Source organism: Mustela nigripes, chromosome 16, assembly GCF_022355385.1.
Source record: "Mustela nigripes isolate SB6536 chromosome 16, MUSNIG.SB6536, whole genome shotgun sequence".
NCBI classification, from domain to species: domain Eukaryota; kingdom Metazoa; phylum Chordata; class Mammalia; order Carnivora; family Mustelidae; genus Mustela; species Mustela nigripes.
This window is the reverse complement of record NC_081572.1, coordinates 19,218,321-19,236,356: the sequence shown is the minus strand read 5'-3', so window position 1 is coordinate 19,236,356 and position 18,036 is coordinate 19,218,321. Positions and strand designations below refer to the sequence as shown.

The following is an 18,036-nucleotide window of genomic DNA, read 5'->3' as shown; positions in this document are numbered from 1 at the left end:
GGTTAAAGCCTCTGCCTTTGGCTAAAGTCATGATCTCAGGGTCCTGGGTGTAAGGACCTATTTTGTATTTTTATATTTTAGCCAGAGGCTTCCATTGAGCTTAAACAATAACATTGTTGGTTTTTTTTTAAAGATTTTATTTATTTATTTGACAGATGGAAATCACAAGGAGGCAGAGAGGCAGGCAGAGAGAGAGGAGGGAACAGGCTCCCTGCTGAGCAGAGGCTCCATTCCAGGACCCTGGGATCACAACCCAAGCAGAAGGCAGAGGCTTTAACCCACTGCGCCACTCAGGCGCCCCCAATAACATTGTTTTTTAACCCTTAAACTGTCCCTGCTCCCCTTTCCCCAAGGGACTTACTTAAAAACAAGTCCCGGAAACCAGCCTCAGGTAACAAAGCTCAAATACAAAGGTGGGTCAGGCCAGATGGAGACATCCAATCAGTTGGGGACGCATACTGTCTCCTAGCTATCAAGGTGATGGGCTAGTTTCTATGGCTACTGTGGGGTGAATTGCAATTCAATTAGCCACCTGTGTGTGGCCAGGCCCAACCACATGGCCTTTGCTCTATAAAAGTTAGTCTGGAAAGCAGGGAGGAGTCGTCCTCTCTGTAAGGGGCGGCCCCGACCTGTCTGTTTGACGGTCGGTCTGATCCTTGATGTTTGGCGGGAAATAAAGCTTTGCTTGACCTTCGCTTTCTATCAGTCTCGCTCCTTTAATCACGGACCCATTATTGGGGCATAACACTGGCCCTGCATTGGGCGCTCTGCTCAGCAGGGAGCCTGCTTCCCCCTCTCTCTCTGCCTGCCTCTCTGCCTACTTGTGATCTCTGTCTGTCAAATAAATAAATAAATAAAATCTTTTTAAAAATAAATAAATAAATGTAACTACTCTTTGACCTGGCAATTCCACTTCTAGAAATCTACTTTACAGATATTCTTTCCAGATATGTAAAGATATATATTTTCAAACGTTCATTACAGCATTGTTTGAAAACTGAAAAAGACCAACAACAACTTAAATGTCCCTCAATAAGGAATCAGCTAAATTATGGACAATATACTCAATTGAATACCACATAGCCCTGAAAAAGAGGGAGATCTGTATATATTAATTTAGAAAGAGTCCCAATATATATTAAGTACAAAAAGCAGGGCTCAAGATGTGCATAGTATGATTCTAATTATGTAGACACACTGCTTTGGCTTATATGTCTATTGCCTATATGGCTCAGTCAGTTAAGCCTCTGCCTTCAGCTCAGGTCATGGTCTCTGGGTCCTGGGATCAGGCCCTGCATAGGGCTCTCTGCTCAGCTGGGAGCCTGCTCCCCCCCCCCCTTTCTGCCTGCCTCTCTGCCTACTTGTGATCTTTCTCTGTCAAATAAATAAAATCTTAAAAAAAAAACAAACAAAGGGCGCCTGGGTGGCTCAGTGGTTAAGCCGCTGCCTTCGGCTCAGGTCATGATCTCAGGGCCCTGGGATTGAGTCCCGCATCGGGCTCTCTGCTCGGCGGGGAGCCTGCTTCCTCCTCTCTCTCTCTCTCTCTCTGCCTGCCTCTCTGCCTATTTGTGATTTCTCTCTGTCAAATAAATAAATAAAATCTTTAAAAAAAAAAAATAATTAGATACTTTTAACACTGGTTACAGTGAGACACCTGGGTGCCTCATTTGGTTAGGCGTCTGCCTTTGGCTCAGGTCATGATCCCAAAATCCTGGGATGTAGCCCCACGTTGCGGGGGTGGGAGGGGGAGGAACCTTGTTCAGCAGGGAGTCTGCTTGTCCCTCTCCCCCTGCCCTGCTTGTGCTCTGTCTCTTTCAGTCTCTCTCTCAAATAAATAAAATCTTAAAAAAAAAAAAAAAAAGTGGCTACCCCTATTGAGGGAATACAAATTCTACTTTAAATTTTATACCCTTCAGGGCACCCAGGCTCTAAAGTAGAAGGCTCAGTAGGTTGGCCTGAGTCGGTTCCACTTGGATCATGAGCTTGGGGTCCTGAGATTGAGTCCCATGTTGGGCTCCCTGCTCAGCAGGGAATCTGCCTCTTCCTCTCCCTCTGCCCCTCCATTCCATTCATGTGAGCTCTCTGGCTCTCTCTCTCTCAAATAAATAAATAAAATCACTTTAAAAATCTTGGGACGCCTGGGTGGCTCAGTTGGTTAAGCAGCTGCCTTCGGCTCAGGTCATGATCCCAGCGTCCTGGGATGAGTCCCACATCGGGCTCCTTGCTCGGCAGGGAGCCTGCTTCTCCCTCTGCCTCTGCCTGCCAGTGCTTGCTCTCTCCCCCCCTCTCTCTGATAAATAAATAAAATCTTAAAAAAAAATAAAAATAAAAATCTTTAATAAATTTTATACTCTTCTATACTATTTCAATTATTAAACTATGTCTATATCTTAGCAATATATTCCCTATAAAGTTCAATTTTTTAAAAGAAATCTTAGTATTTTACCATGAATTCAAGGGCAAAGGCTGGGTATGGCATTTTTTTAAGTACACGTTATACACTCAAAAAATGTTTATGGATGAATGAGGTAGCTGATGAACAGAAGAGTAGGCAAATATAGGCATTAACTAATGTAACAATTAGCTTTGAAAGTATAAAGAATTTCTAGAGTATGCAGAAAGCTGAGGTGGGTTTCTGGCTAGTTCTAGGGTGGCAATAGGTACATGGTTCTAGGGGTAGCAATATAGCAAAGGCTGGTTACGTTCTGAGAAACAGGAGCACTGACCTGGGCATGGGAGAGTTCCCCAGTTTGGCTACAAGCCTGCTCCCAACATCTTTCTGCTTCCATCTCAACCAGGAGGACCAGGATCTGTGACACCCGCCCTCCCCTTGAGAGGAACAACAGAGGTAAAAGAGGTCTGCCTCCAGGTGGAACAAGTGCAAGAAGAAAAGAGACAGAGAACAGTTCTTACAGATTTATTACCATCTATCTGCTGCTTCTTTGGCTTTTGCTCTACCAAGTAAATACACATGCTCGAATACTCAACAGAGAACTGAGGACTGGTCTAAACACAAAGATGACAGGTAATTGGTAGAAAGTCAGGAGCCCCAACAGCCTACTCCTCTCCTATCCTGCTATCTGATGCAGCCGTACTCAGGTGCCTAGGAAGAAGAAATAATACATGAAGAGGACCCTTAAAAAGAGCTTCCCAAAAGGGGTGCCTGGGTGGCTCGGTCGGTAAAGTGGCCGACTCTTGATTTCAGCTCAAGTCATGATCTCAGAGTCCTGGGATCGAGCCCCACATCAGGCTCTGGGCTCAGCAGGGAGTCTGTTGAAATTCTCTCTCCCTCTCCCTCTGCCCCTTCCCCTGCTCACTCATATGCGTTCTCTGTCAAATAAATTTTTTAAAAAAGGAAGGCGCCCCAGCTTCCTTCCCAGCTCTGCCACAGAGAAGTTAATTACTTGTTGCATCAGCACTGTCAGAATCATCCTAGGGAAAGAAAAAAAAAAGACAAAAGCACCTGTAGAATCTGCAAAGCACGAGCATTTGTGTTTATCAACTCTTCTCACTCCTTCCTGCTCTCCAAGTTTTCTTTTGTGATTTTCTAAATCACACAACGTCCTGGCAGGCTAACAGAGAAGGGTTTATACTTTGGAAAATAAAATCAACCCCTGGTGTTCAGTAAACAGTGCTGTGTCAAGCATCATTTGGTTTCAGAATTCCAATTCATGCCACTGCTCCCGACAGCTGTAAAGACAGTCCAGGGGGCCAGGTTGGCTCTAGGATAGAGAAGCAAAAGGGAGACGGGAGGGTGGAGGGTCTTGCTTTGTTGGGGTTTTCTACAGCCTGGAGAACATTCAATTTCCTGTGTCAAATTCAAATTTGGCTGCCATGCACTGAGATCTACTGTGTGCTAGAGAACAGGACAAGAGCTTTCTAGTATCTCAATTTTTAAGCACTAAAAGGAAACTGAAGGGTCGAGAGGCAGTCTTTACTTACATCCAGGTCATCCATGCCAGGGGGAGGTCTCTTGGTGTTGACCTTCTTCAAAAGCTAGTGGAAAGAGAAAAGCAATTACGAGAGAAAAGAAGGGCAGCGGGAGAGCAACCTGTATATTGATGGGCCGCAGGAGAATCTCCCAGTCAAAAAACTGCCCCATCTTTACAGCACCTAACACATCACCAGAACAAATTGGAGAAAATAGATCCCCTTTTCATTTATTTTTATTTTTATTTAACATTTTATTGTATTTTTTAAAGATTTTCTTTATTTATTTGACAGAGACCACAAGTAGGTGGGAGGCAAGCAGAGGTTGGGGGAAGGGAAGCAGGCTCCCTGCTGAGCAGAGAGCCTGATGCTGGGCTCAATCCCAGGACCCAGGACCAGAGATCATGACCTGAGCTGAAGGCAGAGGCTTAACCCTCTGAGGCACTCAGGCGCCCCTAACATTTTATTTATTTATTTATTTATTTATTTATTTATTAAGATTTTTTTAATTTTTATTTATTTGTCATAGAGAAGCGAGAGCAAGCACAGGCAGACAGAGTGGCAGGCAGAGGCAGAGGGAGAAGCAGGCTCCCTGCCAAGCAAGGAGCCCGATGTGGGACTCGATCCCAGGACGCTGGGAGCATGACCTGAGCCGAAGGCAGCCGCTTAACCAACTGAGCCACCCAGGCGTCCCCTAACATTTTATTTTTATGTAACACCTGATATGAGGCTCAAACTCACAATCCTGAGATCAAGAGCTGATGTACGTTCCACCAACTGAACCAACCAGGCGCCCCCGATCCCCTTTTTAAAAGGAAGTTGAGGGGCGCCTGGTAACTAGTGAGTGAACGCATATATGTGGTCTCACTAGTACTCCTTTGTCTCATCCTACTGAATAAACATTGCCCACAACATGTAAAGAATATGAGCACCAATGAGGGGAGTTCGTGTATATCTGTCTAGCCCTGATGACCCTGATGACAGTCCTCCAGAGAAATGGGTCCAGGGAGACACAGAGAATGAGCAGGAGGGGCAGAAAACGGTATTACCTCTGCATAATGCTCCACCTGAGCCAGCTCCACCTCTTCATCCCCTTCCCAGTCCCTCCAGTTATCAAAGTCCACAGACAACCACACTGGCTGCAAGAGGAAAGTGCAGAGCGTCACTGGGGAAGCGCAGTGTCATTAGGGAAGTGCAGAAGCGGGGGAAGAGCATAGCCGTGTGTACAGAGCATGCGAGCATGCATGGGGCAAAGAAGGTCAAGGTGGGGCGCTGTCTTCCCAAAAGCGCCTTCTGGACTACTCTCTCTCTAGAATGCCGTCATCATCATCCACAAAGATTTGCCAGGAACCTACTAAGTCCCACGCACAAGGCCAGGCATTGTAGGGGACAGAAAAGCGTAGAAATTCCACCCTCCAGAAGCCGAGTGACTAAAGAGGTCAGTAATACATCTGGAAAGAGAACTGAGTCATAAAGTACCTAGGAGTCAACCAAGCAAGACCGACAAGATGCATTGCCTGGAGTCGGAAGAAAACCCTTGGAGACCTGTGTTCCAAGTTCCTACACTTAGATAGGAAGTTATTTCCTCATTAATATAACAGCTACTTATTGAACACATACTATGTCCCAGACTCTGAGCTTGGCATCGGGATTATTCAAATTTTTTTATATATAGCCCCAGCCATCACGAAGGAAGTGGGGAAGGGAAATCTAAATAAATCATTATAACACGGTGTGGAAAGTGTGGTGGGCGCTTACACAGGGGATACTGTGGAAACCAGACAGGAGCTATAGGAACCTAGGCTTCTTAGAGTAGCTGGGACTCAAAGGATGAGCCAGGGCTGGGTGGGCACAGGTACTGACTATGGAGACTCTCCAGGAAGAAGACACAGCTTGAGCAAAGGTAAATTAGTGAGAAATAGCCTGGTGTGTGGCCAAAGAGCTGCAGGCCATTTGCTACGGCTGAAATGTGAAGTTTAAGGCAATGGCTAATGGGATATAATGCTACAGAAGGGAAGAGTAGCCAGGTCATGAGCTTATATGTCATGCTATAGTGTTTGGATTTCAACCTAAAGATCAAATGCCTGAAAGAGTTAGGGAACTAATGAAAAGGATTAAAGTGCCGTGGTGCGCATGCTCCGTTTAAAGCTCCATCTCAAGTCATTTGAGAATTTATTTAAAAAAAAAATTTTTTTTTAAGATTTATTTATTTGACAGACAGAGATCACAAGTAGGCAGAGAGGCAGGCAGAGAGAGAGAGGGAGGGAAGCAGGCTTCCCACTGAGCAGAGACCCCAATGTGGGGCTCGATCCCAGGACCCTGAGATCATGGCCTGAGTCAAAGGCAGAGACTTAACCCACTGAGCCACCCAGGCGCCCCCATAATTTATTTATTTTTTTTAAGTAATCTCTGCACATGGGGCTTGAACTCACAGCCCTGAGATCAAGAGCCATGTGTTCTACCGACTGAGCCAGCTAGGCACCCCTGGCATTTGGGAATTTAGACCAGTGTGATCACAGTCTCCACTTTCTAAGAAAAGCTGATAATCTGGAGTTTTACATGAAATCTCCACATTTTTATAGGTCAGCAACTAATCAAAACTAAATGTCAATCACCAATCAACATAATTTGTAAATACTGTGAAGACTACAAAAACAAATCTGAGAGCCAGATCAGTCAGGAGATAGCCAATTTTCAACTTTTAGCGGGGAAGAAGTCACTGGAGGGTCTTAGGTGGAAGAGTAACATGGTCAAATGGATGTTTTAGACCATGCTGGGAGCAATGCCAAGGATGGATTGAGGGTGGGGCTGAAAATATGCACTGAGCCTCACCCAATGATGGACGAGGCCTGAATTCGGAAAAGATCAAGTAAAAGATCAAGAACTATTTAGGAAGTCAAATAGGGCTTTTGAGTGATTGAATGTTGGTGGGAAGGAGCCAAGGGTGATTCCCTGACTTATGTCCCCCGGTACAGAGATAGCACAGGAGAAAGAGCAGGCCATTCCCCACACACCTACCTTGATATCCTCTTTGGTGAGTCGGGGCCAGGCCACCTTTTCCTTCCATTTCCTCACAAAGCAAGTAATGGAGCGACCAGAGCGCTTATCCTGGGAGTCCTGCCAGATAGAGAGCCTCATTCATAGGATGTGAGGTTTAGAATGAATTTCCCAATTTTCCAGGCAGTCTTTCCACCCAGACATACTGTCCCACCCCACAATTAATTACCTTGGAGTTCACCTTAGCATAGAATTCAATCTCATTGTACAACTCCACTCCATCGGCATTCTTGCAGCTGAGGAGACAATGGAGCCTAGGAAATGCCGGAGGCTGAGCGTGGGGGCATCAGGTGAAGGGACAGGTTCCTGGAAACCAGGACCTTCAAAGAGGAGTGCTGTTACCTGAACACAATACGGTGGTCTTCGATGAGCACATGGACATCGGTGCTGTCCTCAACACAAAACTCCATGAACACGTACTTGGGCCTGTCGTACCACAGCGTCCGGGCATGCTGCCTGCAGAGGAGTTGCGGTGGGGCTTCATAGGAGTGGGAGAGGGAAGACTGAGGGCATTTGGGAAAGGCGGAAGGAAGGGAAAATTTAGGGACGTTTTATGCTATGGCCCTGTCATAGTGGAGCTAAATGAGACTTAAGGGGGTGAAAGGGGAGTGATGGGAGTTGGGGGGGGGGGGGAACGTGTGGAGTGAGGGTGAACCTGGGGAGAATCCAGACTGCCAGAGTTGTGAGGGAGAGGGTTATGGAGCACATTCCTAAGCCCCAAAATTACAGAGACCTGGAATATGGAGTTTCCATGGGACCTCGCAAGGACCAGAGCGCCCAGAAAATGTGGGACAAGGAATCTCCAAGGAAAAGTTAACACTCACCTTGCCATGGCGGCTCTCCGCTACCCAGTGGCGCTTGGACTCTGAGCCAGGGACTACTATCTTTAGATCCTTGGGACGCCCCTAGCAGCTGGCTCTCCTTATATGGTCGGGGAAGGCTTTAGAGGAAGGGGGAACATGGCCCTACAGCCAAGGGATCTGCACTCCGGAGAGACTCTGGAAGAGCAAAATTCCGACAGCCCTTCACATTGCTCAGGGTCTCCAGAAACGGACAGATTAGGAACAGACGACCCTCCGGCGGGGAACCAGCACAAGGGCCACACTAGATGCACACTGAATGACTTGTCCCTGATTTCATTCATCTGTTTCTCCAAAGCACAGTGCATTCAGCGTCTGATTCACAGTAGGAGCTCAATAAAAAAATTATTGGCCCGAATTAAATCCCCTGGGAAGGCCCGCCCCACCCCGTGACGGAGAACTGTTTGACGTAGAGCCCCGCCCATCAGCTCCTTCGGGTTTCCCAGACAGCGCGCCGTTGCCATGGCAGTGAGGGGGCGCGGCTGACGTGCGGCGGCGTTTCCGGAAAGATGGCGGCCGTCGAAGCGGCTGCGGAGCCGGTAACGGTGGTGGCAGCTGTTAGTCCAAAGGCGAAGAACGAAGAGGAGGAGGAAGAGGAGTCGCTGCCACCGTGCGAGGCCGTGCGCTGGGCCCCCGTGGGGGCAGTGGCGGAGGCCGCGCCTGGGACGGCTGCGTTCTCGAAAGAGGCGGCGTCTGAGGAGCCCGGCGCGGCCCCAGGTTCCCCTCCGGACTCGCCCGGCCGGACGCTGAGGCGTCTGCGGGCCGAGCGGCGGCGGCTGGACTCGGCACTGCTCGCGCTGTCCTCGCACTTCGCGCAAGTGCAGTTCCGCCTGCGCCAGGTGGTGCGCGGGGCTCCCGCGGAGCAGCAGCGCCTCCTGCGCGAGCTCGAAGACTTCGCGTTCCGCGGCTGCCCTCACGTCCTGGGTTATGGGGGACCCGAGGACCCCGCCAGCGACGATGGCGATGGACTGCCAGGGGACCGGCCACGATTGCGGGGCGAGAACCAGGTGAGCAGCTGGGGCCGGACCCCGAGAGACTTGGGAATAGGAGGTTGGGTGGCTGGCGGCGATGCTGACCGGGATGGAGGTAGCAGTGGTGAGAAGCCGGCTGGACTGGGTAAGTACTACGCGCGTGCGAGACGAGGGGGTGAGACGGTGTGTGAGTCCTGCTGTGAAGGGCAAGGTGACAGAGAGGTCTGGGAACCTGATGGCGAGGGGTGTCCATCTAAGGAAAGAGATGCAGACGCGGTGACGTGCGGGACCGAGGAGTGGTGAGCGGAGAGTATTCAGACGGGAGCAGTAACCAACCAAAGCACTGCTGCTCCCGCTCACCTTGCCGTTGCCTCGTGATACACCGAAGACCCGAAAACATTTGCTGATAAGCACCCCGACCTGGGGTTGAGAACACTGGTTAATGTAGTGTAAGTGAATTGGAATCCTTGGAAAGTTAGATCTGCTGCCTGTTCTGCTTCCCTGGAATCTGGAAAACACCTTTGATTTTTAGACTTTGTGTAGGTGGGAGCTTTGGTGAACAGGGGATCACTAAGTAACCGAAAGAAACACCACTCCTGATTATATACATTTCCTAATGCCGGTATTTTAAACCACCTTGCCCATCCTGCCTAATAACTAGATATCATAAATGAAGCCCCTTTACTGACCGTGATGAGATGTACTCAGTTAGCCTTCAGTGAGTAATGAGAGTCTGTATGCCAGGCCAAGAGAACATTTCCTTGCAGTCTTTGACTCTCAAAAGTGCACGGTTGCGGATAGCTTGTTGGAGGTGTTCAAGAGACTTGCTGTCTTCCACCTTTTCGTTCTTCAAGTTACAATCCATTTATGCCTTTCTTCCCACTTAAGTTAGTTTTAACCAAGAAGACTTATCAGTAGCAGATATTGACTTGTTTATTTTAATCTGAAATGTTTCCAGTGTAATCCTGTGTTTACTTTTCCACCCTTCTCTCCACATACCCACAGCTTTCCCCCCATTCTTTCTCCTTGGGCTGGCTAGACAGCTTCTTCTAGTCAGAGCTCATTTTTTGGATTATGTTGCTCTGTACCTGTTTTATGTGTATTAGGAGCTTACCTTGTGCCAAGACATGGTGCTAGGCATTAGGGGTGCAAAGTCAAGGCCTTTGCCCTAGAATGAGTTCATTGACTGGGGGACAGAATCCTCAACAAAGAATTGCAGTGCGAAATAATCTAGAGAAGTGTGTAACCAACGCAGAGCAAGAAATGGTCAGCTTTTCCTAGGGAGATCTAGGAAACCTGAAGGATAGTTAGGTCCTCCCACAACAGGTTTCTAAGAAACCACAGCACATGGGGCACCTGGGTGGCTCAGTGGGTTAAAGCCTCTGCCTTCGTCTCGGGTCGTGATCCCAGGGTCCTGGGATCGAGCCCCGCATGGGGCTCTCTGCTTGGCAGGGAGCCTGCTTCCTCCTCTCTCTCTCTCTGCCTGCCTCTCTGCCTACTTGTGATCTCTGTCTGTCAAATAAATAAATAAAATCTTTAAAAAAAAAAAAAAAACACAGCACAGAAAAGTTTGGGGAGGAAGTATCCTGAGAAAAGGCTTGTTTTCATATTGATTAAAGCTAAAGCAAGAGGACTGCTTTTTAAATAGCTTTAACGAGGGGTGCCTTGGTGGCTCAGTGGGTTAAAGCTTCTGCCTTCAGCTCAGGTCATGATCCCAGGGTCCTGGAATGGAGCCCCGCATTGGGCTTGCTGCTCAGCGAGAATCCTGTGTCCCCCTCTCCCACTTCTCTTGCTTCTGTTCCCTCTCTTGCCGTGTCTCTCTGTCAGATAAATAAATAAAATCTTTAAAAATAATAATAAATAGCTTGAACAAAAAGTTAATTTGTTGTTGTTTTTTTTTTAAGATTTGATTTATTTATTTGACAGAGAGAAATCACAAGTAGGCAGAGAGGCAGTCAGAGAGAGAGAGAGAGGGAAGCAGGCTCCCCGCTGAGCAGAGAGCCCGATGTCGGACTCGATCCCAGGACCCTGAGATCATGACCCGAGCCGAAGGCAGCGGCTTAACCCACTGAGCCACCCAGGCGCCTAATTTGTTGTTTTTCATTTATTCTCTCTCATATCTTCTGGAGGGCTTGGTAAGTACCATCTGAAGGTTAAATTTAATATCCTGTAGACTGCTGGTTTAAAATGCAGCCCTATACCTACACAAGATGGGCTAGTTTTGCTTTGGTTTTTTTTTTTTTTTTTTTTTTTTTTTTTGACACTCAAGAAAGTTAAGGAAGAACTAGTATTTGAGAATACTTCGGCAACATTTTACCACCCTGAAGGGTTTTTAATCATTTAAATGCAGAAACTACCTCATGGCCAACAGAAGAGAAAGGAATCACCTGTGGGGGAAACTTACCGGATATTTTTTTTGTTATTTTTTAAACATAGTTGCCTTCCCACTCCTATTATTTGGCTTTTGGATTTTATTTTTCCACTGCCCCAAGCACCCGCTTTAATTATTTTGATTTTGCAGAAGTCTATAATGCACTGGAGGACTTTAGAGCCTTAAAAAAAACTGGTTATGAGTTATAAATCCTTTCTCTACACCCTTATCTCTAGATTCCCTTGCAAAATTTGGCTGTGGGAAGTATTTAGAAGTTGATCTGTGGTAATTGGCTGTGGAGAATGGCATGTTTAGCTCCTGGGAGGCTGTCTTGGCTAAGATAAGTTTGTCTCAGTCCTAACTAGACATTTGGTTGAGGGGGGAAAGGCTATCTTAACAAAAGGCTCCGTTGTATTCATATTCTATTTCTGACAGGGACAAACACTTTCTTAAAGAAAACACATTTAGTAAATTACCCTGGAGGAAATCTTTGTTCTCATTTGTTTTTGGTTTGGGTTTTTTGTTGTTGTTGTTGTTGTTGTTTTTTAAAGATTTTATTTATTTATCCGTCAGAGCGAGCACAGGCAGACAGAATGGCAGGCAGAGGCAGAGGGAGAAGCAGGCTCCCTGCCAAGCAAGGAGCCCAATGTGGGACTCGATCCCAGGATGCTGGGATCATGACGTGAGCCGAAGGCAGCCGCTTAACCAACTGAGCCACCCAGGCGTCCCAACAGAAGTATTTTCTTGTTTTAGAGTGAGCAGGAAAAATGGGAACACCTGGTTGGGATTATTTGGAAACATTTTATGTTTCACGGGTCATTTTTAGCTTGAGAAGATTCTTAATGTGCCCGGATTTTTTCCTTGTCCTGTGAGATAGACCTAAGTATTTTCTTGTCTTAGAGTGAACAGGAAAAACGGGAACGTCTGGAAACGCAAAGGGAGAAGCAGAAGGAACTTATACTACAGCTCAAAACCCAACTAGATGACCTGGAAACGTTTGCTTATCAAGAGGGCAATTACGACTCCCTGCCTCAGTCTGTGGTCTTGGAAAGACAGCGGGTGAGCAGACACCAGAGCCGCCTTCACCACTACCTGAGGTTACCTGGTCCCTTCCAGAGCTCACAGGAGCATTCTTTCTTAGCTTGTTTGCCCTTGGCCTTCCTGAGAATCCCTTTGCTGGCCCAAATCAAAGAGAAATGGGACAACCTTTATTCACACATGGAAACACAGGTCCGAAGCTTTATAATATGATAATTGAACTCTTTCCTTTTGGTGGTTATTAGTAATAATAGTAATAACTTATAATAATAATAATAATTTTCCATCTGATCATTAAAACACTTCAGCTTAGACACTTCTACAGTGTAAATCAGCTTTTTTCCTCACCACCAGTTGATAAATATTCCATGACTCCAGACTGACTGTAATGCCATATTTATTCAAGCAGCGCTTGGGTAGACAGGTCAGCCTGCCGGCAGAAATACGGCTAGTCTCCCCTACAGACAGGTTTGTCTCTCACTCTGATGTGGCTGTTTCTCTGACTGAGCTGGACTTACACGTTATCTGGATTTCAAACTATCCCAAATATTGTCACTAGGTTATATTTGGTATATAGGGTATATTTGACACACTAAAGTTCAGTAGAGATTTTTGTTTAGTTGCCTAGAGTAGGGCAAGAAGAGAGAAGGAGGACTAGAAACTACAAGAAGTCAGTATTTATTCCCTTGGAGGCCTGGGGGGAGGCTTTTTGGATCATCAATCTCTTCGGATTATTCACACTGTTGTTGCCCTGAAAGTTGCCTGGCCTGGTAGAAAATTTGCAGTTGAGAATAGCCATTTCTGTCCAAGAGGAACCAAGAGTCCTTGTTGCTACAGGAGAAGTAGCTCTGTCCTCTCACCTTGATCACCAATTGCATTGCTTTCTCTCACAAATTTGGGAGTTCTATCTTTGATTTCCGTTTAAAGGGTCCGCAGCATACTAGCAAATACTCTTCTTCCTAACCCGCTCTCAGAAAATTCCAAAGGCTGTACTCATTGCTTGTGGTCTTGATAGGTGATCATAGATGAATTAATAAAGAAACTGGACATGAATCTGAATGAAGACATCAGCTCACTGTCCACCGACGAGCTCCGGCAGCGTGTGGATGCAGCCGTGGCTCAGATTGTCAACCCAGCCCGAGTGAAAGAGCAGTTGGTTGAGCAGTTGAAAACTCAGATCCGAGACCTCGAGATGTTCATCAACTTCATCCAAGGTCAGAGGAGGGGATGGGGAGAGAAGGGTGGACAGATGTCATAATAATTATATGTAGGGACAACTGGGTGGCTCAGTCCGTTAACCATCTGCTTTTGGCTCAGGTCATGATCTCAGGGTCCTGGGATCGAGCCCCATATCAGGCTCCCTGCTCAGCAGGGAGTCTATTTCTCCCTCTCATCTGTGTACATGTGTCATGTGTGCTTTCTCTCTCTCTCTCAAATAAATAAAATCTTTGAAAAAGAATAATTATACATAATCCACGTACTGGTACCTGAAGGTGCCAGTTCTTGATGTACTTTGTAGGAAGTTTGATCACTCAGTAAAGGAGCCAGCATGGTAGAACGGAAAGAACAGGGATTTCGTTTTATTTATTTATTTTTTTAAGATTTTATTTATTTATTTGACAGAGATCACAAGTAGGCAGAGAGACAGGCAGAGAGAGAGAGGAGGAAGCAGGCTCCCTGCTGAGCAGAGAGCCTGATGCGGGACTCGATCCCAGGACCCTGAGACCATGACCTGAGCCAAAGGCAGCAGCTCAACCCACTGAGCCACCCAGGCGCCATCGTTTTATTTTTTTGAAAGATTTTATTTATTTTTTTTTTTTTTTTAAAGATTTTATTTATTTATTTGACAGACAGAGATCACAAGTAGGCAGAGAGGCAGGCAGAGAGAGAGGAGGAAGCAGGCTCCCTGCTGAGCAGAGAGCTCAATGTGGAGCTCGATCCCACGACCCCTGGGATCATGACCCGAGCTGAAGGCAGCGGCTTAACCCACTGAGCCACCCAGGCGCCCCTGAAAGATTTTATTTTTAAATAATCTCTACACCCAATGGGGGGGCTCAAACCCACAACTCCAAGATTAAGAGTTGCATGCTCCGCCAACTGAGCCATCCAGGTGCCCCCAAAACATGGATTTTAGAACCAGAGAGTTGCCATTCAAATGCCCCCAAAACATGGATTTTAGAACCAGAGAGTTCAGATCCCAGTTCCACCACTTCCTAGCCTGGGGTTCTTGGGCAGGTTCCTAACTTCCTTAGCCCCACTGTCCTCACCCATGAAAGGGTGATTCATGCCTCCCTCATTCAGCAAATATGTATTGAGCCATTCACTGTTCCACACAAATCAGATGATATTTGTAAAAAGTCTTACCATGTGGGAGGCACTGGGGAATATTCTTTTTCCTCCACTTTGTAACTGCTGACTACAGATGAAGTGGGAAGCCCGTTGCAGGCAGAGAGCGTGCCCTGTGAGTGCAAGGCCGGTGGGAAGACTGGAAGTGGCTCCACGAGAACAGGTGGCAGTAGACTCCCTCCAGGAAACAGCCAGAGTAAGTATGGTTTCCAGAACAGGCGGGTCTAGAGAGATAAGAAGTAGATTAGTGGCTGCCCAGGGTTTACGGGCTTGGGGAGGATGGGAATGGGAAGTACTACCAGCCTAGGTCTTACAGGGTTGGGGAGAACAGGAATGGGAAATACTAACAGTACAGGGTTTCTTTTTGGGACTCTGGGTGCACAACTCTGTAAATATACTAAAAATCCCTGCTTTGTACGCTTAAATGCATGATTTATGTGGTATATGCTCTATATCTCAATATAGCTCTGATTAACCCAAAACAGTTAAGCCCAGTGACCTCCCGGGTGTCTCTTGGCTTCACGGGGGACCCATACTGTAGCTCAGAAGCAAGACTAGATCTCAGCTCATGACTTGCTGAGTACACTTCTATGCCACTATGGTCCCTGCTGATGAGCCATTGTATTTCCTAAACAGCGAAGGCAGAAGACGTGAAGAAGGTTCAGCAGTCGGGGCTGCGCCTCATGCAGCGTGCGCTGGCCGTACTCCAGATCTTCGCCGTGAGCCAGCTGGGCTGCGCCACGGGCCAGATCCCCCAAACCCTGTGGCAGAGGGGCCAGGCTGATGGGGACTATGCCCCCTTACTGAAGAGGTTGGAGATCTCAGTAGACAGGGTAAGGCAGCTGGCCCTGAGGCACCAGCCACACGACCATGTCATCACCTCTGCCAGCCTCCAGGACCTGTCCCTAGGAGGCAAGGACGAGCTGACCACAGCTGTGCGGAAGGAGCTGACAGTGGCCGTCAGGGACCTGCTGGCCCATGGCCTCTACGCCGCCTCACCAGGGATGAGCCTGGTCATGGCCCCCATCGCCTGTTTGCTGCCGGCCTTCTCCTCAGCCCCCGAGGCCATGCACCCGTGGGAGCTCTTCGTAAAGTACTACCATGCTAAGAACGGCCGCGCTTACGTGGAATCCCCCGCTCGGAAGCTCTCCCAGTCCTTTGCCCTGCCAGTTACAGGAGGCACCGTGGTGACCCCCAAGCAGAGCCTTCTGACAGCCATCCACATGGTGCTGACGGAGCACGACCCTTTTAAACGCAGTGCAGACTCGGAGTTGAAGGCCTTGGTGTGCATGGCTCTGAACGAGCAGCGCCTCGTGTCCTGGGTGAACCTGATCTGCAAGTCAGGGTCCCTCATTGAGCCCCACTACCAGCCCTGGAGCTACATGGCACACACAGGCTTTGAGAGCGCCCTCAACCTGCTCAGTCGCCTCAGCAGCCTCAAGTTCAGCCTCCCCGTGGACCTGGCCGTGCGCCAGCTCAAGAACATCAAAGATGCCTTCTGATGAGAGGGCCCGGCCCTGCGCCAGCACCTTACTCCATGGAGTAGGGGTAGATGGTTAGTCTTTCGGGATAGAAACAGAGGCGGAGGCGGGCTTACAGACAGTCTCCTCAGCCAAGGGACTGCACAGGCTGTTTTCTCCGCCAACTTAGCATCTCCGAGATGCCAGAGACCAACTCATTCAAAGGTTTTGCCCCGGTGTGTGACACGTAGACATGTGTATTTGAGCTGATGCAAAAGAAATCAGTTCTGGCACACAGTCACTGGACCTCCTGATTGTGCCATATCTGCTTTTTACAAAACCCAGGTTGCTCTAACCGTTCTCTTAATGGTGGTTAGTGACATGAGTGAATTGTTGGTCCCGGGAGACACTGAGCTTGAGGCTCCTGTCGGTCGCGCAGGGAGCTGCACTCGTTCGCTTGGAGCAGGTTTGTGAGTCCTCAGGCCAGAATTTAAATTCCTTTATGAGTACCAACACCCCTTTCCTCTTGACTCTGGCTCAGGGGAGGCCGTGTATGCTCCACAGTTGCCTCTCAGACTTGGAGTGGGGAGATCTGGGAACAGCGTTTCTGAGGGAGTTCACCGCAAGTTGATTTCCATATGAGCCCTTTTTTGAGGGTCGGAACTGAAATCTTGTTCTTCACAAGGTGGCCCCCTCTGCCCACAGCAGAGACAATGGTCTTTTGGATTTAGAGCTGGTTATTTATGAGGAACAGCAAACGTTGTTGGTACCACGTCCTCTGGCAAATAACCTTCCCTGTGCACAGGTCCCAGTAGGGCGCTGACACAGTCTTTGAGAAGTAGATATGCCAGAGTTATACCCGAGAGAGAGAGCCCCTGCCTCCCAGGTCGAGTGTGAATGGCGGTTTGCTGTAGTGATCACCAGCAACTCTCCCAGGGTTAGGATTCCACTTGGCCCCGAGGCTGGATGATGGAGGGGGTCTGGTCACGCGGTAAGGACAGCAGTGGGAGTGGGACTACAGCAGATCACTGTTGGCAGACAAGGGACTGAGCATTTCCTCGTAAAACTGACTCGAGTGATCCTGTCTGGTCTTCAGTGTTTTAGCCTGTTGAGTTCATATTTATCATCTAACTTGCTGACTGCTCCGGGACTGACCAAAGATGGGCAAAGCGTATCACTTTCTGGAAAACCAAATAGGATCTCAGTACCGCTGATTCAGCCTTGTTTCACGTGTTCAGTTGCCAGCTGCACTTTGTGTCTGCACTATTACGTAGTGCATTTTAACTTAATTTTTTCAGCGACATGTTATTTAAGATGTAGGATTGATAATTCATGAGAATTAGTCCTTCTGTGTGAAACAGGATAAGTGCAAAATGAGAAAAATGATATATCTGTGGTTGCTAATAAAATCATAATATTTTATGTAGCTTCTCTACAAAGACCTTGGAGACTCCTGGCTTTGATTTATAAGCCTGTCTGTGCATTATGAGCCCATCTGATCCAAACCACTATTTCCTTGGTGATGTCTGGCTCTTGACCTTTCTGCCCCTTCTTGGCCCTCTACCCTGGATCAGCTCAGCTTTGGTGGTGTTCTTTCCCCCAGACATTATCCTCCCGTCTCACCCAGGCCTACAGCCCCGTTCCCCCAGCACACCTCCCCATACGTGCCACTTCAGAAGCTAGCGTTTTTATTTTTTTGTTTTTTTAAGATTTTATTTATTTATTTGACAGAGACACAGCAAGAGAGGGAACACAAGCAGGGGCAGTGGGAGAGGGAGAAGAAGCAGGCTTTCCGTGGAGCCGGGAGCCCGATTTGGGACTCGGTCCCTGCACCCTGGGATCATGTCCTGAGCCAAAGGCAGATGCTTGATGACTGAGCCACCCAGGCACCCCTATTTTTATTTTTAAAGATCAATTAATTTACTTATTAGAGAGCATGGTGGGTGGGGGCAGAGAGAGAGGGAGATCCTCCAGCAGACTCTCTGCTGAGCACAGAGCCGGAC

At 47.9% G+C, this 18,036-nt stretch overlaps 2 protein-coding genes across 5 annotated transcripts; one reads left to right on the top strand and one right to left on the bottom strand.

Annotated features, from left to right (window-relative positions):
- Positions 1-2,921: 2,921 nt before the first annotated feature.
- Positions 2,922-8,226, bottom strand: PTGES3L (prostaglandin E synthase 3 like). 3 transcript variants are annotated; one of them, XM_059380657.1, is made up of 8 exons: positions 7,812-8,226; positions 7,330-7,443; positions 7,157-7,241; positions 6,949-7,047; positions 4,980-5,069; positions 3,943-3,996; positions 3,405-3,432; positions 2,922-3,103 (listed from the first exon to the last, which is right to left on the bottom strand). In XM_059380657.1, the coding sequence occupies exons 1-8, from the start codon at positions 7,817-7,819 to the stop codon at positions 3,096-3,098; spliced, it is 486 nt and encodes a 161-aa protein (XP_059236640.1). In that variant the 5' UTR covers positions 7,820-8,226; the 3' UTR covers positions 2,922-3,095. The 3 variants fall into 3 exon arrangements, with proteins under 3 accessions (XP_059236640.1, XP_059236639.1, XP_059236642.1); XM_059380656.1 differs by having other exon boundaries at positions 2,922-3,432; positions 7,812-8,219; XM_059380659.1 differs by lacking the exon at positions 4,980-5,069 and having other exon boundaries at positions 2,922-3,432; positions 7,812-8,166.
- A 61-nt stretch (positions 8,227-8,287) lies between these two features.
- Positions 8,288-17,474, top strand: RUNDC1 (RUN domain containing 1). 2 transcript variants are annotated; one of them, XM_059380653.1, is made up of 5 exons: positions 8,288-8,854; positions 12,090-12,248; positions 13,243-13,441; positions 14,650-14,769; positions 15,210-17,474. In XM_059380653.1, exons 1-5 carry the CDS (start codon positions 8,357-8,359, stop codon positions 16,073-16,075), a joined length of 1,842 nt encoding a protein of 613 aa, XP_059236636.1. In that variant the 5' UTR covers positions 8,288-8,356; the 3' UTR covers positions 16,076-17,474. The 2 variants fall into 2 exon arrangements, with proteins under 2 accessions (XP_059236636.1, XP_059236637.1); XM_059380654.1 differs by lacking the exon at positions 12,090-12,248.
- The last annotated feature ends 562 nt before the right edge of the window (positions 17,475-18,036 follow it).

What these genes read in the sequence shown, in the direction of transcription:
- PTGES3L (XM_059380657.1), bottom strand. An exon ending in ATGCTAAGGTGAACTCCAAG is followed by an intron (nt 7,048 to 7,156) that starts GTAATTAATTGT and finishes TCTATCTGGCAG; the next exon opens with GACTCCCAGGATAAGCGCTC. An exon ending in TCACCAAAGAGGATATCAAG is followed by an intron (nt 5,070 to 6,948) that starts GTAGGTGTGTGG and finishes TTCCTCTTGCAG; the next exon opens with CCAGTGTGGTTGTCTGTGGA.
- RUNDC1 (XM_059380653.1), top strand. Translation starts at nt 8,357, where the DNA reads ATGGCGGCCGTCGAAGCGGCTGCGGAGCCGGTAACGGTGGTGGCAGCT. An exon ending in TGGTCTTGGAAAGACAGCGG is followed by an intron (nt 12,249 to 13,242) that starts GTGAGCAGACAC and finishes TGGTCTTGATAG; the next exon opens with GTGATCATAGATGAATTAAT. An exon ending in GTTCATCAACTTCATCCAAG is followed by an intron (nt 13,442 to 14,649) that starts GTCAGAGGAGGG and finishes TGCTGACTACAG; the next exon opens with ATGAAGTGGGAAGCCCGTTG.